The sequence below is a fragment of the Bicyclus anynana genome, chromosome 13 (genome assembly GCF_947172395.1).
Source record: "Bicyclus anynana chromosome 13, ilBicAnyn1.1, whole genome shotgun sequence".
In the NCBI taxonomy this organism is placed as follows: Eukaryota; Metazoa; Arthropoda; class Insecta; order Lepidoptera; family Nymphalidae; genus Bicyclus; species Bicyclus anynana.
The window spans coordinates 4,261,970-4,289,272 of NC_069095.1; the positions used below are offsets into that span (position 1 = coordinate 4,261,970).

At 36.1% G+C, this 27,303-nt stretch overlaps 1 protein-coding gene across 1 annotated transcript; it reads right to left on the reverse strand.

The window, feature by feature from the left end:
* Positions 1-13,095: 13,095 nt before the first annotated feature.
* LOC112057932 (juvenile hormone-binding protein) lies at positions 13,096-21,816 on the reverse strand. Its single transcript, XM_024098544.2, has 5 exons — positions 21,686-21,816; positions 18,366-18,594; positions 16,616-16,740; positions 14,331-14,483; positions 13,096-13,422 (listed from the first exon to the last, which is right to left on the reverse strand). Exons 1-5 carry the CDS (start codon positions 21,744-21,746, stop codon positions 13,268-13,270), a joined length of 723 nt encoding a protein of 240 aa, XP_023954312.1. The 5' UTR covers positions 21,747-21,816; the 3' UTR covers positions 13,096-13,267.
* Between the last annotated feature and the right edge of the window lie 5,487 nt (positions 21,817-27,303).

Genomic DNA, 27,303 nt, shown 5'->3' on the forward strand with positions numbered 1-27,303 from the left:
AAGGGAGCAAACTCTATCAAGCTCACTACTGAGCTCGAGTCTTCTCTCAGAATAAGAGGGGTTAGTTTTTGTCCACCACGCTGGCCCAATGCGGATTGGCAGACTACACACACGCAGAGATTCAGAGAATTGAGAAAGTTCTCAGATATGCAGGTTTCCTTACGATGTTTTCCTCCACCGTTTGAGACACGTGATATTTAATTTCTTAAAATGCACATAACTGAAAAGTTGGAGGTGCATGCCCCGGACCGGATTCGAACCTACATTCTCCGGAATCGAAGGCAGAGTTCATATCCACTGGGCTATCACGGCTTTTATATAGATACTCGTATAAGCGTATTTGCTCAATCATATAGTCTTATTGTATTACTTGGGAATTCCCTAGTACAGTCATTTACTAAAACTCACTCTCGAACCCTGAAAACTGGTCTTATAATTAGCTTATTGCTTGTAATTCAGGTATGGGCGTGTTGCACGACTCCCTAGTAGTTATTGTAATATAATCAGTTTAACGGAAGTGTTACTAAAGTTCACTATCGATCCCTGAAAACCGGGTCTAGCAATTAGAGTAAAATTTGTAATGTAAAAAAACATGTATGGGCGTGTTTTACCTACGAATCCGTAGTAGATTGTACAGCTACGCGTAATCATCACACTATCACACTAATATTATAAAGGTTTGTGTGCAAGTGTGTGTTTGTTCCTCCTTTACGCTGCGACTACTAAAGCGATTAGGCTGAAATTTGGAATAGAAATAGATTTCACTCTGGATTATTACATAGGCTTTTACTTTTCATCCCGAAAAAAGCTATGGTTTCCGTGGGATTTGTGAAAAATTAAATTCCACGCGGACGAAGTCGCGGGCGTTCGCTAGTACTTAATAATGATCGGTTCAATCTGGAATGATAAAGCCACTTTAAAATTAGCCATAAAATTTTCAACATCATTGCGCTTTTAGTGAATACCTATTTAGTAAAAACTTTTAACTAGACAGGCGTGCGCTTAACTACAATATTGTCTGATGGAAAGCCAAATGACGTCTAGCTGGTTGGAGCACGACCTACCAAAAAATGCCGAAGGCCGTCCACTGCTAGACATAGGCCTTTTGCATGACATTCCAAACAAAACGGTCTCAAGCTGCCAGCATCCAGCGGTTCCCTGCAGCCCGCTTGAACTCCTCGGTTCATCTAGTGGGGGGTCAACTAACAATGCGCTTTCCGGTGCGGGGTCACCATTCCAGCACCTTGGGACGCCAGTGTACATCGTCTCTTCGAACTATGCGGCCTGCCCATTGCCTCAGGCCGCAGAAGCCGCTGACGCCATAGGGACATCTTCGCTGTTCTAATTAGACACGTATCGTGATATTACTATGATATAGTACGTTATACATTATACTTTATAGTCGGATGTCAACAACTTATGGAAGCAAATATTCACGACGTCTTGCTGTTCTGTAGCTACTCGTAAATATCTTGTAAGAAACAGACATACCAAGTGACTAGCCACTGAGAAATTTCGTCGTTGAAAGTGCCAGGTTGTCCCTGCTTCTGAAACCAGCAGCTTTCTGAGAAGACTGCTATACAATGCTCAAAGGCCTTAGAAACAGCCTGACTTTGTTTTACAAACCTAAATTAAGCTCAGAAAATTGCCTTTGGAATGTTGAGAGTAGAACATCAAACATTTCGCGTTATAAGACATTTAATGAAGTTAAATTCGGCAAACAGAGTTATTGTACAATCAATTTACACTTTTATGGTAGGAATTGTCAACGTCCAAGGTCCAAAAGGCGACTTTGTTCATATAATTTTTGAAGCTAAGCTTTTTGACGCTTCACGTTCGGAATGGGGAGCTTCTAAATCGATTAAAAGTGAATGAAACTGCAAACGAGAAAAAGCTGAAGTGGCATACTACTACCTAATATCGTTGGTGACATGCGTTGCCTATGGAAACTTAGTTTAAAGCCAATTGGAGTCATCCATCATATAGCAGATTGTAAAGTTTTCTTTCTTTCCGGTATTAATTTGCGTTTAATTGCGATCTTATCTGTTGAACTGACGTTGAGTGAAGATGCCTTCTAAAGAGAGCAAAGGAAAGGTTAAGGTTTATTTAGTCCATAAGTATTATTTGTCATAAAAAATAATTTAGTATGTTATGCCTTGAACTTGGGTAGGCTTGAGGTAAGTAGTAGATACGTATTCATCATCTAGCTACTCGTACCTTGGCTATTGTGCTCAAACTTGAATTCCATTTTATTTCCATTGTAAAATGTTTCTTTTGAATAACTACTTTATTTGTTATTACTTTTTACGTTAATGTAAAGTTAGGGTGAAAAGTAATAGACTTAAAAATTATGGCCATGTGGTTACAAACGCACTTGATATTCTGAAAAGCAGCCATAAAATCGGACAGTGTTTTTTGATCTCCATTTAAATCTATTGGGTATCAAGTCTCTCTTCTCATAAGTATAATTCTTCTGGGTTACAGAAACAAGTTAAGGCTGCTTTCATAAGTTTATTATAATTAGTTATGTTGCAGTAACATCCTTAAATCTGTTTGTAGTAGGTACTTACCAACCTGCAGTAGAAAGTTGACACTGACCTAACATTACATATTGCAACAGAGCTAACCTTATGTATCATAATTGTAAGTAGTTACAATTCATACGGACATTGGAATCTCATATGTTGCAGGGTTGTATAACCTAAAAGGATCCTCCTATCACTGTTTTTTTTAAGTTTCGACTGCATTTCCCTATTAGACAAGCCATCTATTCTGAACATAATTTTAATATTATCTCAGCTATCAGCTGATATAAAGCTTAAGTAACTTGCAAACCACGGGGATGAGCCATCACTTCCAAAAAGCTTTTACCTGGCGCTATTTGATTTCGTCAGTTAACCTTGATCAACACGATTTTCTTTATTTTCGACTAGATATTTTGTAAAAGGTAGAACTGTCTTTCTTCATTTAAAAAAAAAAACATTTATTTCAAGTAGGCTTAGTATACAAGCACTTTTGATACGTCAGTTGACTATTTGTAAAGATTCTACCACCGGTTCGGAAGGCAGATTCTGCTGAGAAGAAATCGGCAAGAAACTCAACAGTTGCTCTTTTAAAAAAAATTATACAATAATATTATAATTACAATTGATGACAACATTACAATTTCTTATAGTTTTACTTCCTGTGTGAAGGTGGAAGCTGATCCAACGGCCTCCAAGCAACTTTATCATTAAGGAACTCATCAATGGTTTATAAAGTAGGCCTGTGAGAGTTTAAGTTTGCGTGAAGTAAGACCTTAAACTGAAACTAAGGGAGCCAACTCTATCAAGAAAGATGTGAAATTCAATCAATCATTTCTTTAATTGTGATAAGTATCTAGTTTTTACCCGACTGCGTAAGGAGGGTTATGTTTTTAGAGCGTATGTGTGTATGTTCATTTCTTTGGCACGCTCTACAGCCAAACGGCTAGACAGATTTTAGAATTTTATATAGATATTGTAATACTTGTTTTTCTCTTTTATGGTCATAACGCATAAGCATTCGGGTTTTTTGTTTTTGTAATAATATTTTTTTTTATCTCAGTATGTTACGGTAAGTTATGGCTCATATCTCATATTGAATCTACTCGTTCATTGTGAGATTCGAGGTAGGTTGGACATGTGATGCGCCTTATGATGCAACATGACATTTACCGCAGAATCAATTTAAAACAGCCAGTGGAATCAATCAATAAGGATTTTCTGCTTTTATATCTGAATTTAATTTGAATTCGAATGCGAATATGAATGACACCAGCAGTTTATTAAAATACTGTAGTTCGATGTCAATCTTCTTTTTATACATGCGGCCAAATACTTTGTTTGCCATTGATAGCTTTCCTGCGATTGGTTGCTTGCGTAACTGTCAAAGCGAAGCTTGATCGTGTCCGCTTGTGTTAATATTATCAAATTAAAACACTATTTATATGTAGATACTCTAATGTTACCTATTAGCGGATGCTCGCAACTTAGTCCGCCCTTAGACCTCTTTAATCCAGCCCTTACAGTAGTATCACTGTAAAAATGGTGTAACTTCTCCCGTCATCCCAACATTTCCCTTCACTGTTCTGCTCCTATTGATCGTAGCGTGATGAAAAGTATACTATAACCTACCCAGAAGTATGAAGAATAATTGTAATAAATTTTGTTAAAATCCGTCGAGTAGTTTCTATTTCTATAACGAACATACATGCAGACAGACAGACAAAAATTTCACTGATTGCATTTTTAACATCAGTATCGTTCACTAATCACCCCCTGATAGTTATTTTGGAAATATATTTCATGTACAGAAATGACCTCTCTACAGATTTATTATAATAATATGTTTGTCTCTGAAATGGGATGTAATTTTGTTTTGACATTTTCTCATCAACTACAAAAAAAAAATAACATAATATAATACCAACAAATATCCAAAAAATTAAGTTAATTTTTTTATGGCTGTACCAACAGTGCTGCAATTGCTGGTTTTATAAAATTACATGGAAATAGACGTAATAAAACGTTAGGTAGGTGTATGATGACCATTAGGATGGTATCTACATGATCTCTACCGCCTACGGTTACTTGAAATGCCAAGGGCACAAGCAAATAAGATGCCTTTACGGTGTGTCTTTAATGTAATTAAAATGTCGCACTCAAATTATCCCATAAAGAAATATACAGTCCATAGAAAAAATGCGGCAATCTATATATTACTACCTGGAAATATGTTAAGGTAATTAAACTAACTAAATAATATTCTTTTATTGCTGGGCTAAGATTGCCTAAAGTCATTATCAAAATCGTTACCACGGCGAATGTATAAGACATTCGCCGTGGTAACGACTTTAGGCAATCTTACCCCACATGTTGTGAATCAAAGGTGCTGATAGACTTGAGCATTCACTTGTAACAGAACATCGAGCATTCGCCGTTTTTATATTTGTCGAACTGAACAACGAACCGAGCCAAGCATAGAGCCAAATATTGCTAGGAACATCTTGATAATTCTAGCGAAAGCTCTATTCGATGTTTATATTCCAAGCAAATCTGTTTGCTAGAATGTTCGAACTATGTGGCCTGACCATTGTCACTTCAGTTTCGCGACTCGCTGAGCTATGTCAGCGACTTAGGTTCGTCTGCGGATCTCCTCATTCCTAATTTGATCATGCAGAGAAACTCCAAGCATAGCTCGTTCCATCGCGCGCTGAGTGAGCCTTCTAATAAGGCCCATAAAACTGAACAACAACAACTGGAACTGGAATACACAATTGGGTGCGTTGACATGCCAGTTAATCACTGACCCTTTTTTCGTTATAAAGGTACATATTTCACATATTTTCCAAATTTTTTATGATTTGATAGCAGATTTGCATATCCCGACTAATTTGTAATGATGATACCAATTCGTTTTTATTGCCAAAGTATTAGTATTATATGCCATAAATTATTCACATCGTACATATACCGATACATTGTGGTACAGTAACTCAGTCAAGCATGTAGTAGTCGATGTAAAACCGCTCGAATTACGACTACGCCCGTTTTTGTGTTCTCGTTTTCTTTCTGCGAAATATCATTTTCATAACCTGATATTTCAATAAGGTACAAGGTTAGCAGGTGCTAGGGAAATATTGCGCTAAGATTAAACTATCTTCAAAACTGATACATCTCTGATACTTTTACACAACTACGAGTACATAGTGTAGCCAGTGTACGTGATTTTGAAGTACTATGATTATGCATTGAGCACCTTCATTAAATATAGGAACACGGTAGGTATATAATAGGTCTGTGTGATAGATACGGGGAATCTGTCACCGATAAGTCCTCGAGTTGTTAACGCTTTCAGTGTTCCCAAAGAGATCTCAATAACAAAACAGGAGAGATAAAACTCTGGACTTTTTTCCAATTTAGAAATATAGGTAGAATAATCCATTATTTCATGGCATACAATAATTCATTATTTGTAGTCGAAAAGGTTAACCGGTGTCTAGTGTACAACGAGGCAGTCCCTACCATTAATATCCTACGGTTAAATATCGTAATAGAGCCATGATAGCCCAGTGGATATGACCTCTGCCTTCGATTCGGAGGGCGTAGGTTCGAATTCGGTCCTGGGCATGCACCACAAATTTTCAGTTATGTGCATTTTAAGAAATTAAATATCGATCGAAACGACTTTCAAACGGTGAAGGAAAAAAAACGTGAAGAAGCTGCATACCAGAAAATTTTCTTAATTCTCTACTTGTGTGAAGTCTGCCAATCCGCGTTGGGCCAGCGTGGTGGACTATTAGCCTATACCCTCTCATTTATAGAAGAGACTCGTCCTCAACAGTAAGCCGAACAAGGGTTGTTAATGATAATGATAAAATATCGTAAACTTGTCATAGAGATTTTAAGTTGACAATTCATCTTTTAAGATGTATGAAATGAGATTTGTTATAAAAAACCCACTGACTGCAACAACATTATTTAGGATTTACTTACCATAACACTTTAATAGGGTTCATTGGCACATAATGTTTATTTGATATTAAGTTTATTTAACTAACCCATTTTGTTTAGGTTTTGCTGTACATGTTTTTCATGTACATACTAACACTCAAGTATTAAGAACTGTTTACTAATACACTATAGAATTTTTATATTCTGAAATAAATGATTTATTATTATTATTATATTATAATATTAAACATAAGTAGATGCTCGCGTCTATGTTTACGAGGATGTAAGTTTTTGAAATCACGATCTCTGTGTAAAATTTTGTCAAAATCGGTTGGGCGGTTTATTCATAGGTGACAAACAAAAACATTTACTCATAACCTAACTGGTCCAATGGTGAGCCCGTGTGGCTTTGATCACGAGGTTCTAGATTCCACTCGGCTCTGGTTATTTAATATTGAGCTTTTCTTTGTATGAAAAAAATAGTAAAAATTCTCAGGGAACTTGGTGGGAAGTTGGTGGTGTTACCTGCGTCCCAGTGTCTTGGTAAGCACGTTAAGCCGCCTGTTCTGGTCATTATTATTAACATCTCATAGCGGTCGTTAGAGAATTTAAAGTTATACTTAATCTTAAGCCCGCCTACCTGCAATGAAGCAGCATGAGTCAAAGTTCCATATCCCCTATCTTATACTGGAGGCCAGCAGTGACGGGCACATCATACATGCAAACATGCACTGCATGGGTAGGCAACACTGTGGAGTCCTTACAAAACTGAATCGAAGAAGGAATTTTTCATATTGTACAATCTTTACGTATAATGCTTATCCTATTTAAAAATCAGTTGTCTGTAAAGTCGGTTTACTGACGATAGTTGAACGTGACAACGTCAGAAAATACTGAAGGAATGGTCGCATTTTTCAAAAGAAAATCATAATCAACGTATTTAAAACAATAAATAAATAAAATACTGTTTGTTTTTCTAATATACTGTAAGTAAAAAAAGTTGGCAACCCTAGAGCGAGGGAACGACGCATGACGTCATCTTTTTTCGAGTGTGCATGTACTCTGGTGCAGGCTCCATCGATTTATAAGACGTTGTCACGTCAAAAGCCACATCACTGGAGGCCCTTAAAAAGTTAACGATGAATAACAGTAGATGTTACAAAACACTGCAGCAGTTTAATTAATTACTCAATCTTCGTTTCCTAACTTTATCAATAATTTTGCTGATCAAATTTGTCGATGAGGATGGGATATAATTTGAACGTGATTAAAGACCTTGATATTTCGTTGAAATATGTTCTTTCACTATAAAATCTTTTAAGGTTGCATCCGAAAGGTTGTAATGTAATCTTATCGCACGATATCAATCGTTCCGAATATTTTTTTAATAACAACCTATTGAACTATTAAAATCCCCTGGGGCCTATAATGATATCACGTTTTGCTTCATTTTAATGCAAGGTTAACGAAGCTTAAACTTGTATCCCTGTCAATTGAATTAATTTTATTAACTTACTTCCTTTGGTACGTATTTAATTCGAAATACTAACGGACGATTACGACTGTATTCACTTTATTTATTTTTACTTTATTGATTTATTTTAAAATCGAGAAAGGTAGCTTATACTTGGTTGGTTTGGGCACGTAGAGATGATGAATGATCTATTCTAAATGATTTATTCTAAAATCTACTCTAAATGATTTATTCTAAAAAATATTTAAAAAGGGTGAATTAAAATGTTGGAAGGGCCAAAGCGAACTTTTCTAGACCAAATCTAGAACATTCTCAATAAATCAGATCAAGGTCGTTGACGTCAGGTCCAGTTCAAGAATACAAGCTGACAAATATATGCAAGGATCGTAGCGAGGAAGGACGTAGTCTCTGCCTTCCCCAACGGCAATGACACTTCATCATCATTATCATATCAGCCAATGGACGTCCACTGCAGGACATAGGCCTTTTGTAGGGACTCCAAACATCCTATGAGCCGCGTGCATCCATCCAATGGGACTCGCTTGATGTCGTCAGACCACCTTGACCAACACTGGGTTTTCTGGTGAGGATTTTTATATATATTTCTGTATTTTAAGGATAATTCTTTAATATATAATAAGATTTACAATTACTTTTACAAAGATTAAAAAGTATAATAAAATCTAAATTTAAATAAATTTAATAACTATAACAAATACACACCATTTCTACTGGTTTAAAATTTAGTTCGTAAAAAATAATAAAAGTAGGTAAAGAATAAATTTATTTAGTTGGTCTACAATGAACCATTACCGATTCGTGTTTTAAATCTAAACAATTTATGGACAGTCATCGCTCATCTTATGAGATCAAGGCCAAGCGTAAAGTTTTAAAAGTATTAAGCGATCAATAAATATTTCTTATGCAACGCTTTGCACCTAAAACGTCCGAGCTTTTGTCCTTCAAACCATTGAAGTCATAATGAGGTACGAGTAGAAAGAATTGCGTCAGAGATGTGCGTCACAATTATGTTTATGTTTAAGCTTTTATAAGTAAATAAATAAGAATGATTGTTTATTTGTTTGTTTCGTTTACGTTCGCGAGAGACCGGTTCGGCGTAGGCCCGCGATGGCTTAAATAAAGAAAAAATTTGAAATTTTAAGCCTTGTAGGTAACTAAAAAAACCCACATGCTACACGAATGAAGTCGCTAGAAGTAAGTAGTTAGCTAATCATCCGTTTGGTCGTACTAGCACCTAAAATACTAAATACTTAAAGTTCTATTATAGGGTTGATATGCATTTATCGCCGCGAGTCAGCTATTTGATCGGTCGACTTGTGTCGTCATGAGCCGAGATAGTACGAAGTGTTCCGTGATTTAAATGGGAAGTAGTTGGAGACCTGCTGGTGCTGGCTTATCAAGGCGACTAGCTCATTCTTGTCGTGACGTTCGATCCGTCGAACACACATACCTTTTGTTGGATAATCCTCTATGGATAGGCAGGGAGAATGACTTGATTGGAGGAGGGCAGTCTTAACTAGTTTTAAAAAACATCTTTAACCCTACACACAACGGTTACGAGTCCGGGACTTCACTCTAGGTTATTCTCTGCATGAGAGACTCTGCTCTGTTAGACCTGACAGGTTGGATCTATAATCGTGATTTGCTATTTAACCCATTGATGTGAACCCGTTTTTTCAATAATATTGATTTGTGGATTAGACAAAATATCCTTCCTTGAACAGAGTTTAGACAATATAAATGCTGAGTTTCTTCGTGTAGAGAGTCGTGAATGGAGTTGGTCAATAACAAAAAAAAACACGTTTCGTAAATTTACTGCATTTTTCAAACGTGGCTCTAAAGTATAATCTTTAAAAAGTACAAGCCTCGCCTCATTATATTAAATTAGGGGTCAAATTATATTGGCTCACATTACCTCCGTGAACGCTCATAAGTTATTCACGTGGTGGATGCCGCTGCCAAAAATGAAATTTCATGAAATACTCAGCAAGATTAACGTTATTAGTCTTGCGGAGAGTAATAACCATATTTCGCGGACATAATAAATAACGGGCCTGACAAAAAACCTGCTATTGGATATCTGGAGGCTGGACAGATTCATTACTGTCGTTTTCAGTTGGTGTTGTGAGTTATTTTTCGTTCAGTTAAATATATATGGTTGATATCATCATGACGTGACGAGATTATATGAGGATATATGTGTGGAAAAGTGTTACTTTTAGTCCAGTGATAAGTTCACCTTGTAATTTGAGATACCCAGCTGAATATTTTTTTGGATTTTGAAATTTTAATGGACATAGGATTTGAGACAACTTTTAGATTACCAAAATACAAGCTCTTATACAATTCTCACATACTCATATTCGGCTGGGTATCTCAAATTTTGAAAGCCTTACGATGACTGGACCATTAGGTATTCTATCATCATTATCAACCCATATTCGGCTCACTGCTGAGCTCGAGTATCCTTTCAGAATGAGTGGGGTTAGGCCAATAGTCCACCACGCTAGCCCAATGCGGATTGGCAGACTTAGACTTCACACACACAAAGAATTAAGAAAATTCTCTGGTATGCAGGTTCCCTCACGATGTTTTTCCTTCACCGTTTGTGACACGGGATATTTAATTTTTGAATTTCTTGTATAGGTATTCTATACAACGTACAATTTTGGAAGTTATTTCTTTTGTTATACATTACCTACAACTACTGTAGGGTATACGGTATAACATAAGAATGGACCAATAAACCTCCTGGCAACATGCAGAAACGTAATCTGCGTGCATAACTGAGTTCAAAAATAGAATGCGGTTCTTGAATTATGTACACTCAATACCTCACTACGCCTGGTCTACTGTACTAATAGTGCAATTTTGGTTCTCGACACATTATGGTCGAGTAAATGTTTTCCTAGTTATCCGGATACAGTTTGGAAGCTTACTACGTTCCATCTATTTAATTATTTGTGACATCGTAACTTCAGACTGGTAGCTAAGTTTGGTTTCTGGATAACTTTAAGTCAAATAGCAGTTTGGTTTATACACGCCTGGCCAACGGTGTATAAACTTGATGCGAAGGATCTTAAGGATTAAATGTTAAACGATTGTATAATGTATGATTAAACGTTAGGTAGGTAGGTACATCTTATATGTAAAATTATTATGTCACAATGTTCGTTCCCATACTCCTCAGAAACGGTTTGACCGATTCCTATGATTTTTTTTATGCATATGCTAAATCTGAGAACCGGCTAAACCCCTAAGTAATAAGGGTTGTCCACTCTAAAATATTTTTCTTTACTCCCATACAAACGATTCGTAATAATACTTAAAATGCAATTTGAACTTTAATACCACATCATAAAGTTCAAGTGTTAGTGGAAAAGTTCGATGAAGAAAACACAAATGATTGACGTTAGTGTAGGGGTAGGGTAGGGTAGGGTAGGGGTAGAGTAGGTGTAGAATGGGAGTACAATAGGATAGAGGTAGGGAATGAGTCAAAGCGAAGCTTGACCAGATCCACTAGTTTTAATACAAGTACAAGCGATATCTCAAAAATCGCTTGTCATACAAAGATGCGCAGAGAAATAGTTTATGGTTAGTAGACGTCCGCTAAGAATGGACTTTCGAGAGGGCCAGACTAAGGGCGGACGAAGTCGCAGGCCTCCGATAATAAATTTTTAAAATCTGGTAAATGGACCAAACGTATACATTGAACGATTTATTATGCAGTATTATCTTATTTATAATTTTCTTTTTAAAGGATGTCGTTTTTACCTTTGAATTACAAATGAAATCTTCTATTACAATGAAATCATCATCATCATATCAGCCGATGGACATTCCTGCAGGACTTAGGCCTTTTGTAGGGACTTCCAAACATCACGATACTGAGCCACCTGCATCCAGCGAATCCCTGCGACTCGCTTGATGTCGTCAGTCCACCTGGTGGAGGGCCTACCAACACTGCGCTTCCTAGTGCGGGGTCGCCATTCCAGCACTTTGGGACAATGAAATAGAACATTATATTTAAACGTGAATACATCTATATTATTTCAGGAGAAAGTTCACTGGAGTGAAATGAATATTGGAATAACATGATCCAGTTTTGGTTCGGGCAACGAACCTCACCTTACTTGTGAGCTGTGAGTTGTGACCTCAGGTACATTGGTAAAGGACAGGTAATTTAAGAATGCAAATTTATTTTCAACCCCAGTACGAAAAACAAATGATACAAGTATGTTCCGTAAAATATACATTTGAATGTCCGGTCAAAAATAAAAACTCTTTAAGGCCGTTGTCGTACTAATATGACCCTTATTTACATGCATTACTGCCTACATTCCTCTACACATTGTTTACCTAAAATTTGAACCGTTTGCATAATTTTGTTTAAATTCAACAAAGAGGGGACCAAAATAATTTGTTGCTTACCTATACTATTTGTTTTGGCTGTGTCAGTATATGTATACTCTTGTTTTTTAATTCAGCAGTGCATACATTTAATATTGAGAGATAGGAAATGTAAGCTCAATAGATGCCAGTATTAAATATTTACGAGATTGTGATAAAACTGAATCTTTATGTGCTGACATCAAAGAGCGATTTATGCAGATCTTTGCTGTGTACTTTCTTACTAAAAATTCTTACCAGAGAGACAATAATTTAGGAAATCCAATTCGATTTGCACGCAATTTAAATAAATAATATAACAAATATTTTCCTTTTACCAGGATCATTTCTGGTCATTACGATACTAGAATACGATAATACGATTATAGTCAAGTTGCTATTATTCTTTACATATTAACCATATGTAAAGAATAATAGCAATAAAAAACAACACGATTTAGTTAACTTTTTAAATATTTCGTCTCTCTGTTTGACTGGGCCAATCTTTAGAATAGATGAACAGATAATAATGGGACTTACTCTAGAAGATAGACAGTTATGGAACAACATAGCTTACTTTTATCCAGAATTCCTCCGGGATTTGGATCCACGTGGGGAAATCGCGTCTTAATTTCAAATTTTTCTATCTGCCAATTTTTCTGTCTATCTGTAATTTATTTAATAAATTACAGGTAGACAAAACAACGTTCACCGTTGGTAGCTAAATAAAATATTAAACATATTTCCTCAATTTATTTGGGGTTTTTAATCAAAATTCATGTACATATTAGTATTTGGTAATCTTATGTGTAGTGAAATTCAATTTGTCGTTAGTCATTATCATCTTATATGTAGTGAAATTTAATTTGTCGTATTTTCCGAAAACTAAAAATCTGTAGGTGCTGTGATATTAAAATTCCAAAAAAGCACTTTTAGGCAAGATTTTTGCAGCTGCTCTTATGTTGTGGACCACGGTTACATAGGCTTTTTCTACCATCTTGCAGAAAACTAACTTCTGTAACTCATTTTGCTTGAATATTTCTTTTTTTTCTTTCAGCTTCTCATCTGTAAGAAAAGATAAATTGAATTGTACAGGCAGTCATTTTACAGGCGCGTTTGTGTGTGAATTATAAATCATTTAAATTAATTCATTTATTAATTGTTAATGTTTTGACGGCCTCCGTGGCGCAGTGGTATGCGCGGTGGATTTACAAAACGGAGGACCTGGATTTTCTTAATTGGTCCAGGTCTGGCTGGTGGGAGGCTTCGGCCGTCGCTAGTTACCACCCTACCGGCAAAGACGTACCGCCAAGCGATTTAGCGTTCCGGTATGATGTCGTGTAGAGTGTGAAAGGAGTGTGGATTTTCATCCTCCTCCTAACAAGTTAGCCCGTTTCCATCTTAGACTGCATCATCACTTACCATCATGTGAGATTGTAGTCAAGGGCTTACCTGTAAAGAGTAAAAAAAAAAATATTTATTTTTGTGTGCAATTAACTATTTCTTCTTCTTCTTTCAAAAATTCCTCCCCATGTCGTATATTTATAATATTTATAATGTATAAACTCAATTTAATAATAAATTTGCTATGGTAATATGCTGGTACTCGATGTAGCGTTATATCGAGTAATATCACAGAAAATTATACGATTTTGCTAACATACGCTTTTACTACTCAGTAATACAAAAGTGTGAAAAACTATAAACTTGAACATATTTTAACTTTACCTCCTAGGATAAGACTGGCGCTATTTAAAACTTCAACCATCAAATGGAAGAAGTATTTGAAGAATTTAAATTTTAAACACTTCCTCAAAAGTTTAGTTAAAACTTTTCAACATATTTTTTTTGTTAAAAATGACTATCAACTATAACACACACAAGTATAGGTATTTGAAACTTTTAATATTTTATTATTTGAAATCATCAACTATGTACAGAACATACACATACATACAGAAGAAATTGCTTACCTTCATCTATTGCTTGCCTCAGTTCAGGACTAAGTACAATTTCTGGCTCGTCTACTGTTTGGCATGAAATAGTTTCCGGACCTACTTCATAATGTTCAACCCCTTTGTCATCAGTCTTGAAATCATAGCCATAATTCGATGTTCCCAATGCAGCTGAAAATATAATAAGTACATATACAATATGCATATTATACTTCAAAAAAAAATTGTGACGGGAAATGTGGAAGGCAAACGACCACGAGGTAGATCTCCGACCCGATGGTCAGACCTTCTCAAGGAAACAGGAGCCCGCACCTTTTACAGTGCCGTCCAAATGGCCAGCGACCTTACTCGATGGAGGAGCATTGTATACTGAAAAATGACTCTCCAAGGTGGTCACGATCCTCAGTCATGAGGGACCGAATGGAGAGAGAGAGAGAGAGTGATATATCTATACTTTTATACTAATATGATAAAGAGGAAAAATTTGATTGTTTGTTTGTATGTTTTGAATAGGCTGGAGTTACTGAACCGATTTGAAAAAAATCTTTCACTTTTGGAAAGGTACACTATCCCCGACTGCTATAGGGTATATTTTATTCCCGTATTCCTACAGAAACGGGAACCACGCAGGTGTACCGCGCGGTGTACTGCTAGTAATAATATATATATTATATGTGGATATAGAACTCGTAGTAAGGAAATCTAAAGGAGAATCAAGGTAACTTACAAAGCGTAAAGGATAAGCAAGCTGAAGTGGCTGTGGGCGGCCCATATAGCTGAAGAGCTAGTCGACATTTTTGGGAAACATTTTTATTCTTTACTCCCATAACACACTTTGACGGCCTCCGTAGCACAGTGATATGCGCGGTGGATTTACAAGACGGAGGTCCTGGGTTCGATCCCTGGCTGAGCCAATTGAGGTTTAAATCACTACGATTTAAAGTTCACTTTAAAGAAAATTGAAGTTTAAATCTTAATGTTTATAAATGCTGTTAATGTTCAATTTAAAACTGTATAAATTTCAGATTTCCACAGTGATATTTTTTGCAAAAAAGTCTCCACTTTGGCCATATAGGGGTTAGTTTACCCCGCTACTTCCCAGCCAGGTCTCCAGTTCTGTGTTAGAGTACCTAGTACAGGAGATACAAGTTTTCGGTTTGCCTCAAATATCTACCCTAAAAATGCCGACCAGCTCTCAGACCATTTATGTCCAGCGGACGGATAAAGGTTGATGATGATGATATATATGTATAATAAACTCTCAAAAGTATTGACACTGTGACTTAAGATTTATGTTGAATTAAAATGCGTGTAATTGAATTCGATTTAAACGATATATTCATTAAAATTTCTTAAAAGCAAAGTCTTGTTTTAGATTGATTAAAATTACAGCTTAGCTCTGAGAAATTCGAAATCCTCGGACTGGACATGAGACTAATCGCATACGCTTTAGTCGGACACAGTGGTTGGGATTGTGGTTCTAATAAATATAATATCTATGTTCAGTTGTACGAAACTAAACCGAACTTAATTTTGTTGCTAGTACATAATATGTCTTCTGTGTTGCTAGTAAGATCATCAATCATAATTCATAACCCATATTCGGCTCACTGTTGAGCACGAGTTTTCTCTTAGAACAAGGGATAAGGATTGGCAGACTTCACATACGTAGAGATTTGAGAAAATTTTCAAATATGCATGTTTCCTATCGATGTTTTTCCTTCACGTGATATTTAATTTCTTAAAATGCACATAACTGAAATGTTGGAGGTGCATTACCCGGACCGAATTGGAACCTACGTCCTCCGAATCGAAGGCAGACGTTATATACACTGAACTATCACGTTTCTCGCTCGTAAGGTGAGTGATGGTAAAAATAAATCCTCTCCACATGAATTAAAATTAACAATTCATTGATGTTGCCACAAATGTAAAATGCCTTAATTAAAAAGGAATTTCACATTAGACCTGGATATTCCAAGATATAGAATGTGGAATAGGGCAGGCTAAAAGTGTATTTTATATAATGTCTGAGAGCTTTACTTTCTTTTAAAAAAAGTCTTCTCAAAAGTTTTTAAAAGAGCTGGGAAGCTGGTGTTACGTCTTCGTGTCTCGGAGAGCATTTAAAGCCATCGATCGCTTATCATTAGCATCTGATAATGATCGTAAGAGTTAAATGTTATCACCTGAAGTTTACGAGCAGCGTAATGGGGTCTGAGCTTCAAATCCTCTCGTAAATGGAGGGAGACCTTGTTCTGTATTGATTTAGTCAAGGCTTCTAATGAAGAATGCTGACTACTTACTTGCTTTAAGAGTATAAGAGCCTGTTAGTGACTTCTGTAGTTTGCCCAGTTCGACTGTTACGTCTCCGATTATGTTTAGAGTAGCTCTGGTTTGCAACGCTACTGATTTAGCTTCTGTGTCCATTCTGTTGAAAACATGAAAATTACATTTAATTGCATCCTTTTACAAGCCATAAATTAAGATTAGGATATCCAAAATATTTTTATTCATCATGAATTTTAAAACGCTTTTCTTTTTCTTAGGAAAAGTGTACAGAACCGATTTCAATGGGCATTTCACTGGAAGATAGAGGAGGTTACTGAACAACATATAGGCTATTTTTTATCCCAGAAAAATCCATGGTGCCTGCGAGATTTGTGAAAAACTAATTTCACGCAGACGTAGACGCGGGTATCTGCTAGTTTAAACTAAAAATACATCAGCCTTATTGACAATTGACTACTAGATCGTTTCACATAAATTGCTATTTATTGATTCCAACTTAGAATCTATAAGCATCAATTTACATTCATTAAAATTACAATTGTGGAATGATTGCTGTCTGATATTTGCAACATGTTAAGAATCTATACTAATATTATAAAGCTGAAAAGTTTGTTTGTTTGATTGCACGCGTTAATCTCAGGAAGTACTGGTCCGATTTGAAAAATATTTTCGGTGATAGATAGCCCATTTATCAAGGAAGTCTATAGGCTATATTATATTCTCAAAGAAATTAGGGATCCTTCCTAAAACTTTAATAACGTAATCCAAGGTGCACAAAAGTTTTGTTTACATGGCGTGCACTGCAAAAACGATTGAAAATACGAACGAGCGAAAATAGCATCAAAAAGAGGTGAACTAGGGCTAGAAAGTTTGTATGGAAATTCCTTCAGTTTTCAAGGTACATTTGTAAATATTAAATTAGTGGACTATTTATTATACTTTAAAAAACTTGCAAAAATATAGAAGGGTGTGAAATATGGGTGTGGGTTGAAAGTTAACATCAATTTTCACGCGGACGACGTCGCGGGCGTCCGCTAGTTATTGATATAATACAACCAACACAAGGTGTGGTCAGGCTGTTTGTAAGCTACCTGAAATACCATACTAAAGATACAACTTTGTACCTAAGAATAATTGGAATTACAATTTATGTATTTTGTGCATATTATCTAGCTACGCCTTGCGGTTTTACCCGTGAAAAATAAGTAAATACGTACGTAACTATTTTTTTCAGGATTAAAACAGCCTATGTGTTAATTCAGGTTATAATCTATCTCGACTTTAAATTTCATCCAAATCGGTTTAGTAGTTGCGGCGTTAAAGAGTAACTCACATTCATACAAACTTTCGCGGTTATAATGTTAGTAGGATTCGTTCAGAAGTTTTAAATGGTGTAACTATCCTGACATTACAATGTTCGCTGAAAAATCATACCTAACTAGTTTTTAACTCCTGACCTCCTGTTTTATAGGTTTGACGTGTATGTGTGTTTCTGTCTGTGGCATTCTAGCTTTCGAACGGATGAACCAATTTTGATTGTGTTTTTTGTTTGAGAGGTGAATTAGTTGATGTAAACCGATCCAAGATAGTCTCCGTCACAAAATAGCCATTAAATTTTTTTTCACAACTCCCTCAATATGGGTATCAAATGAAAGAGCTTCACTTATTGAATACCACACACTACGACAAACTTCAAATCCAATATGGCCGTCATCACAAAATTCGGAAGGTCAGGGGTTTTCTAAATAATAAAAATAAACTTACTTTATATCGGAAAACTGTTGGTTCTTCAATCCGTTTATATTGATATTCTTGTAGTGCAGTACAGTTTCTAAATCGTCGCCAATCGGTATATCCAATTTATCAATGAAGAGTGGATCAATAGCCTTTATGTCATATTGCGGTATACCTTGCGACGTCTGTTCTAGAAATTGCTGTGTCGATTTGCTCAGGCACGCTGTGTCGTGCACTTTGCATGGTGTGAGTAGGGAGCCTGCAAAAATGAAATTGTCTAACATATAGCAAACGTGGGAGTACTTTTTTTTTTTTATTCTTTACAAGTTAGCCCTTGACTACAATCTCACCTGATGGTAAGTGATGATGCAGTCTAAGATGGAAGCGGGCTAACTTGTCAGGAGGAGGATGAAAATCCACACCCCTTTCGGTTTCTACACGGCATCGTACAAGAACGCTAAATCGCTTGACGGTACGTCTTTGTCGGTAGGATGGTAACTAGCCACGGCCGAAGCCTCCCACCAGCCAGACCTGGATAAATTAAGAAAATCTCAATCTGCCCAGCCGGGGATCGAACCCTGGACCTCCGTTTTGTAAATCCACCGCGCATACCACTGCGCCACGGAGGCCGTCACAAAGTACGCGGATAAAATATAGCCTACTAGCGGATGCTCGCGATTTCGCCCGCGACGTCGTCCCCGTGGAATTTAGTTTTTCACAAATCCCTCGGGAACCATGGATTTTTCCGGGATAAAAAGTAGCCTTAGGTTTAATCCATGCTATAATATATATCAGTACCAAATTTCAGCTAATTCGGTTCAGTGATCGAGGCGTGAATGTGTAACAAACATTCATATCATCAAAATCATCAGTAATTTGCAAATCTCGGGAAATCACGGTTTTTTTCCAGCATCTTGGGACCCAAACGTCCATTGGCTCTTCGAACTATGTGCTCTGCCCATTGCCACTGCAGCTTCATGACTAGCTGAACTATGTCAGAGACTTTGATTTTTCTGCGGATCTCCTCATTTCTGATTCGATCACGCAGAGAATCTCCAAGCTTAGCTCGCTCCATCGCCCGCTGAGTGACTCTCTTTTTATGAATGTCTCTTTTTATGAGGGCACAAACAACAAAAAAATCGCTGTCTGCTAAATGTATCAAAAGTGCGAACTGTTAAAGTAGTTGTCATGTTATCTGTTTTTTTTTTTAATTTTTTCGTTTCGTGAAAATCATTTACACAGTATTATAAGAAATGGGAATAGAACTCAGGACCTCTATTAAGAACCGCAGTAGGTAGTTATCCACTGCACAAGAGAGGTCATCTTGAGTTTATTTATACACATGGCAAACAATAATAATGTTTTGATATTGTCATTATGTAATGACCGACGTTGTTGATAATAATTATAACATTCCTATTTTTCTCGTATCTCACATACCTACTAACTCTGATATGTTCAAGTCTTGTCATTACAAAGCATTTTAATGCATGTTTTTTTATAAACATTTTTAAGCAGTCTTTCTACTCATACTAGCTGACGGCGCGCGGTTTTACCCGCGTGGTTCTTGTTCCCGTAAGAATATGGGGATAAAATATAGCCTATAGCCTTCCTCTATAAATGGGCGATCTAACACATTTTTTGAAAATCGGACCAGTAGCACCTGAGATTAGCACGTTCAACCAAACAAACAAACAAATTCTTCAGCTTTATAATATTAGTATAGATTATGTGTGAACGCCCCGTGGTTGTGACAAAATTTGTGCACTTTCAAGGCAAGAGTGAATAGGCACTTCTAGACAAGCACGCTGCGACCTAAACCTAATCATTGCTTTCCACTACAATTCGTTTTATTACGATGGTGCGGGTGACACTTCGTTTCACTCTTGAAAGTTTCCGCAATTCACGATAATAGTACGTATTATGAACGTTATAGCGACTGTCACCGTAAAACTATGCTATCTGAAAAACACTTTAGACATGATTTCAGTTATGCGCAAGCGTTAGCGGGGATACAAGGATTGAATATGTCAAATTTTAAATTCAAAATTCATTTATTTCAATTAGGCTTCGTTTACAAGCACTTTTGAAATATCAGGATTATGTCATAATTTTTAACCGACTTCAAAAAGGAGGAGGTTCTCAATTCGGTCGGTATTTTTTTTTTTTTTTTTTTTTTATGTATGTACACCGATTACTCAAAGACGCCTGGACCGATTTCAAAAATTCTTTTTTTGTTTGAAACGGTATAGTCCCCATTTGGTCCCATTGCCATTATGTCAAGATCTGATAATGGAATCCTGGAGATATTGAGGGGAACTTTCGAAAATTATATGAATGTATAGTGTGTTCGTATACTTTTCCATTTAGTACTTTTAAGCACTATAATTTCATGAAGGTTTAAAATCGACCTGATGATGGAGCCATGAAACAGACGAGGGAACTCCTCGGCGATTTACAGCAGTTACCTTGTGTTTGGGCTTGATTAATTTGTATTAATGAGAGCTTTCCACATAGATATGTTGTGACTGTCATTTAGGGGTTTGGTGATGAAGACCAAGGACAATTAAGGGAACTCCTTAACAGTTAACAGTAACTACCTTGTGTTTGGCCTTGATTAATTCGTATTGCTGAGAACTTTCTACCTAGATGAGTTGTGTTTCTTATTAGGGGTCTGATGATGAAGACCAAGGTCAATGAAGGGAACCCCTTGACGGTTTACGGTAGCTACCTTGTGCTTGGGCTTGATTAATTTGTATTGCTGAGAATTTTGTACCAAGATGGGTTGTGACTGTCATTAGGGGTCTGATGTATTCGTTTGAGATGAAATTTTACACTAAAAATTGAAAAATAATAAAAATTTTAATAAAAAAATACAACCGACTTCAAATCCTAAAAACGTACCCACTAAACTAAAAAGCGAAAAATAACATCATAATATGTTCTACCTGCTGATCAGTATGAAGTCGGTGCTAAGCCGGTGTTGCCTTAATTCAAGCCATTTCTGACAGGACCACATGAAACAACATTGTCTGCAAAATCTAAATCTATAATATATGGCTCTAATATAATCATCACCGGCTTAGCACCGCCTTCATTCTGATCAGCAGGTAGAACATATTATGATGTTATTTTTCGCTTTTTAGTTTAGTGGGTACGTTTTTAGGATTTGAAGTCGGTTGTATTTTTTTATTAAAATTTTTATTATTTTAATTGATTTTTGTTTACTTAATCGAAAAAAGCCCATATCAACGGTTATATTTAAACACATATATTTTAGTGCAAGTGTTTCTCTTAGCATAAGTTGGCCATCATAAATCAAGAAATATTAAAAAAAAATAAGTACTCGCCTCCATCGGATAGAACAGCAGTAGAATAAAAAAGTAATAAAACTGCACTCAAACACTTCATATTGTAGCTAATCAGACAGTCTTCTGGGACAACTGAGGCCAAACTAAAACTATACCGCTCGGTCCACGACAATTTTATACACGGGAAGATTATGCCAGTGCAAAGAATGATCAATCAATACATATAAATAAAATTGAACTGTCTGTCTGTGACTTCAAATTAACTGTGTATTTTCAAGTGCTTATAGCACTTTAAACTTTAAAAAATATTTGTCTGTCTTTCTATTTGTCTGGGCTAATTGTTAGAACAACAGACCCGATTTTAATGGAACTTTCACTGAAAGATAGAGGAGGTTAAGGAGTAGAGAGACGAATATCTTAGCATTCCATGAACTCACCGTGCGGGTGCCGGGTGTGGTAGAGAGAAAAACTCCGAGCAGAGTCCTGAACTTGTGACTACAGGTTGTAGGGTTAAGGAATTCCTTGATGATCGATCAACACTCCCCGTTCTCTGCTCGTGTTGTTCTCCTGCCCAGCCAACATAAAGGCTACTTTTTATCCCGAAAAAATACATGGATCCCGCGGGAATTATGAAAACAGAATTTCACGCGTACAAAGCCGCGGGCGTCCGCTAGTACTCGTATCGTTATAAAGAAAATTACTGAGAAACACAGGTCAGAAATTATCAGTGAATCACTAACACGGGACTTTGTAAATAAGAGGACACAAACATTCGTAAGCGATATTTAATTTGTTAGTTATGCATTATATTGTTATGGAAATAAATTATTTAGATAAAGTAAAGGGAAAACAAACACTGTTATGTTAACAAATAATAAACTACTTGGGTAATCTCTCGACTGCACGTTCGCGTGGAAATAGTTTTTTTTTAAGTATACGTATATCTAAATAATACATATATATTGTCATGGTCAACATTATTATGTCTATGTATTTCAATTGAATACAAAACTACAATTTGTCAAATTACAAGTAGGTAGGTACTTGTCTTTTTACATACATACATTACATATTTTGCCTCGCTAGCATGCAAGTCCAACATTAAGTTGTACCTATATTAGAATGGGCATCCAAATCTACTAGCACTGCTAGTAGTATCATTCCTTTTGATGAGCAGGGAGAAAAACACGAGCGGAGATGAAAGATAACTAGTTTCAAAACAATTTTCATAACCCTACACTTCAAACGGGTGAGAGATTTTCTCTTTGCTACACAATGTATCAGCACCCACACGTATTCATCTTATTAATAAGTAAAATTCTGAGTCACCTGCATCCAGCAAATCAAGCGAGTCGATGGTTGCAGGCGGCTCGAATCCGGTACGGGGCATGCTCCTCCAACTTTTCAGTTGTGTGCATTTTAAATATCACGTGTCTCAAACGGTGAAGGAAATCACATCATGAGGAAATCTCCATAACAGTGTGAAGTCTGCCAATCCGCATTGGGCCAGCGTGGTGGACTATTGGCCTAACCCCTCTCACTATGAGAGGAGACTCGACCTCAGCAGTGAGCCGAATATGGGTTGATAACGATTTACAGAAAATATAAGTACTTTGAAGCTTAGATAGCACGAACTGTACCGATCGACTTAAAAATTGCAAAGGGAAGTCATCAAAAAATTAAATCATTTAGACAATTGAATAATTACGTCCTATTCGCGACGGTCGCTCTGTGTTGATAACTTTTGACATTACATGAGATAATGCTCTTCACAACAGATGTCAGATACAAGTTGCATTTATTACAGTAACGGTCGAAAATGTTTAGTTTTAAGAGCGATGCCCTATCAGTGATTTGCGTTACGTTGGGTCGACTGTGTCGTTTTCCTTTATATTATATTTTGGGCTTATAAGAAGACTCAGAGTCACACAGCGGGCGATGGAACGAGCAATGCTCGTAGTATCTCGCAGTGTCCTACAGTGGACGTCCATCAGCTGATATGATGATAATATTTTATACTAGAGGGCATATAATTATTTTGAAATCACAGACAGACACTTAAATTTTATTTATATGTCGCATCTTTAGAAACCTAATGAAAAACATTTATTTTTGTAGAAATAGGCGAATAAAGATTCGTAGGATACGACATTTTAAAGAAAGTGGATGGCAATTGGATATTGCTTAATCATTAATATATCTTTACAGTTGCATAATATCTTAATATACTATCTATCTACAAATTGTGAAAGTAAATTAAACAAAAATAATAATTTATTATTAAATATTTGTGTTATTTTTTTAAACTGTAGCAATTTAGGTCTTTGTTTGACTAATTTCACATATGTTTAAAAATACCTTTTTTTGTTTAGGTCTCACTAATTTTGAAAATTTAGACGATACCGTGTATCATTTCGTAATAATTCTGTATAATACAGCATTTGATATTTAATTAGGAGACACTTCCGTGTCTTAAAATAGATCCAACACGTATCAGGTCCTTACGTTAATGAAAAAGATTACACTTACTTACCTAATGTTTAGTATTATTTGGACGCAATTCTTCACATTAAACACGCAGCAACCTTCTCAAAATGCTGACGGCTCACTACTGTTAGAATCGCTTTCAAACCGAACGCATGCGAGGGAAAGGGTTGGCGTGATAGAGACCTAAATATGCGTGTACCTCCTTTTACGCGAAAATACGCCTATCTTTTATTAACAGACGATGGATATGTTCGTTGTAAGTCAATCTATGACTAAAAGTCAAAATCTAAAAATTTTGGATTAGTTCTCTATAATTTTGAAGGTGCGATGTATCTTATATTATATAAAATAGTTTTGAAACTAACTACCTACTTAGAATTATGTCCACGCGCCAGGACGACGCGCTCTAAGCTTGTTATACTGGATGGCTGTAAAAGTGTTATGAGCATTTGAGACGTGATCAATTTTAGAGAAATATAACTATTAGGTACGACTGAAAGCTGGGCAATAAACGATTCTCTTATTATTAGCTTTTATATAAACATTTAATAAAACTGTTTGTTTATCGTCGAGCATGACAAAAGTTTATAACCGGCAGATAATTGAATTTAGACGAAGGTAAGCACTAAGCAGTCTCAAAGAAAAGGAAATTCATTCACTGTGGTACTAACTCTGGTTTCTTATATATCTACAGATGTATAGATATATGAGAAACAGTACAACAATGAATATGCATGGATTTTAAAGGTAACCCGGGGGGAATTGGCTTGCATGAACTCTTCGCCGCTGGTATTCGACCCGTAGGTATATATGTAATTGTGTGTTTGTATAGCAGTGAGGTTCTTAAAGCTATTCAATTTCATTGAGGTTTTCACAAAATGTTTAAGTTATTATTTGAATGACCTTATTTCTTAGAAAACTATTATTATTTAGTAATAAAACAAATAAATTAACAAAGGTGTTACTTAACCTAACCTAAGTTACTTTAAGAAATTAAAGATCACATGTCTCAAATGGTGAAGGAAAAACATCGTAAGGAAACCTGCATAACTGAGAATTCTCTTAATTCTCTACGTGTGCAAATTCTGCCAATCCGCATTGGGCCAGCGTGGTGGACTACTACGAGTAACCATTATGTCCTTAATATGTTCTTCTCATTCTTATGAGTTGTTAATGAGGATGAGCGACACTTTATATTCCTACTAAACCTAATCCTATAAACGTGAAAGTTTGAATGGATGTTTGTATGAATGTTTTTTTGAATGTTGGTTTGATGTTTGTTACCCTTTAACGTAACTACTAAACCGATTTGGCTGAAATTTGGAATGAAAATAGATTTTACTCTAAATTAACATACAGGTTACTTTTCAGCCCGGAAAAATCCATGTGTTGGGACACATTAGTAGGGATTTGTGAAAAACTAAATGTCACGCGGACGAATACGTCGTCCTCTAGATTGCCGATTTTGACGGCCTCCGTGGCGCAGTGGTATGCACGGTGGATTTACAAGACGGAGGTCCTGGGTTCGATCCCCGGCTGGGCAGATTGAGATTTTCTTAATTTGTCCAGGTCTGGCTGGTGGGAGGCTTCCATCTTAGACTGCATCATCACTTACCATCAGGTGACAATGTTGTCTAGGGCTACCTTGTAAAGAATAAAAAAAAAAACATTTTAGCAAAATAATATTTTCTCGTTAAATATTTATGAGGAGATCCACAGAAGAACCAAAGTCATTGATATACCTCATATAGTCATTGATATACGTGACTGCATCATCACTTACCATCTTATCATATACTATCAGGTGAGATTGTAGTCAAGGGCTAACTTGTAAAGAATAAAAAAAAAAAATGCAATATTTGACTTGATTTACACCGTAACTCGATCTCGGTCTTGTGTAGAAGCCTATTTAAGTTTCAGGCAGAAATAATATTACTAGGGTAATTCAAATTTAGGTGATTTAATAAGGATGTTTTTGGCAATGGATTCAGTTATCACCATCCAGTTTGCTTTGCTAGGTTGTGACCTGAATATTTAAAAGGTTGCCTTTGAACGTCGCTACACGACGCGATAACGTTTCACTTGGTGTATGGGCTATGAAAAGAGTACACGAATTTCTAAAGGATCTATAAAACTACACTAAATGTGATTTATTTGAAAGATTTCAGATACTTACACTTTGGGAATGTATTATATTAAATGGAGTTAACGACTAGCATCTTGCAATTTAGCTTAACTCTGTCAAATTGATCGTAACTACTGTGTCGTAACTCTGAAATGATTATTGTAATTAATTTCAATTTTGTCATATGATTGGTTCGAATCCGGCCAGGGCATGCACCTCCAACTGTTCAGTTGTCTGTTTTAATTGAATTCATTCAGTAGAATCAGCGTGATGCCCGAATAACAAAAAAACACGGACAGACAGAAAGACAGGCAAAAAAAAAAGAGAAAAAATATTTTTATCTACAGTATAGATTATATAATGCACCCCAACAAAAAAAATCAAAATATCTTCAATGTACAGAATGTACAAAATGTACAGCATTTGTATTATAAGTATAGATTCTAGATGGCGCTGGCGTTAGTTATGCCTCAGTAACGTTTGGTGTTACAAATGGTATAAGTAAAATCTCAAATTGCGAATCAATGTATAGAATTCGACCAGTTTTATTATAAGTATAGAATAGAATAGAATAGATGAAATAGGCCATCAGATTCCAACAAGATAGTATTTACTGGACATAGAACTAAGTTAAAATAAAATATAGACACATTTTCGCATTCATAAATATATTAACGTCGACTAAGCCATTTTGCAAAGTGTCTAAGCCAAAGTATTATCGTGAACCGTAGATTATTATAATGGAAAATGTGGGCTATTATAGTTTATTTTATTAGTACATTTCGTGTCCATGCATTCATTAAGTGTATCAACAGATTAAGGCACGGAAGCTTCACCGGCATGGTCAGCTATGATCAACTTTATATTATTTAAATTATTAGATTCTTTACTGTGGATATTTCTGTTTATGTTTATAATCTATAGCGATATTGTAAATCATCATCATCATTACCAGCCTATTTTAACGGCCTACCTCCTTTTGACTGGTGGGGGGCTTCGGCCGTGGCTTAGCAAATCATACCTCCAACCGCTTTAGAGTTCCGAT

What these genes read in the sequence shown, in the direction of transcription:
- LOC112057932 (XM_024098544.2), bottom strand. Translation starts at nt 21,746, where the DNA reads ATGAAGTGTTTGAGTGCAGTTTTATTACTTTTTTATTCTACTGCTGTT. An exon ending in CTCTTATACTCTTAAAGCAA is followed by an intron (nt 14,484 to 16,615) that starts GTAAGTAGTCAG and finishes TTATATTTTCAG; the next exon opens with CTGCATTGGGAACATCGAAT. An exon ending in GAGGCAAGCAATAGATGAAG is followed by an intron (nt 13,423 to 14,330) that starts GTAAGCAATTTC and finishes CTTTTCTTACAG; the next exon opens with ATGAGAAGCTGAAAGAAAAA.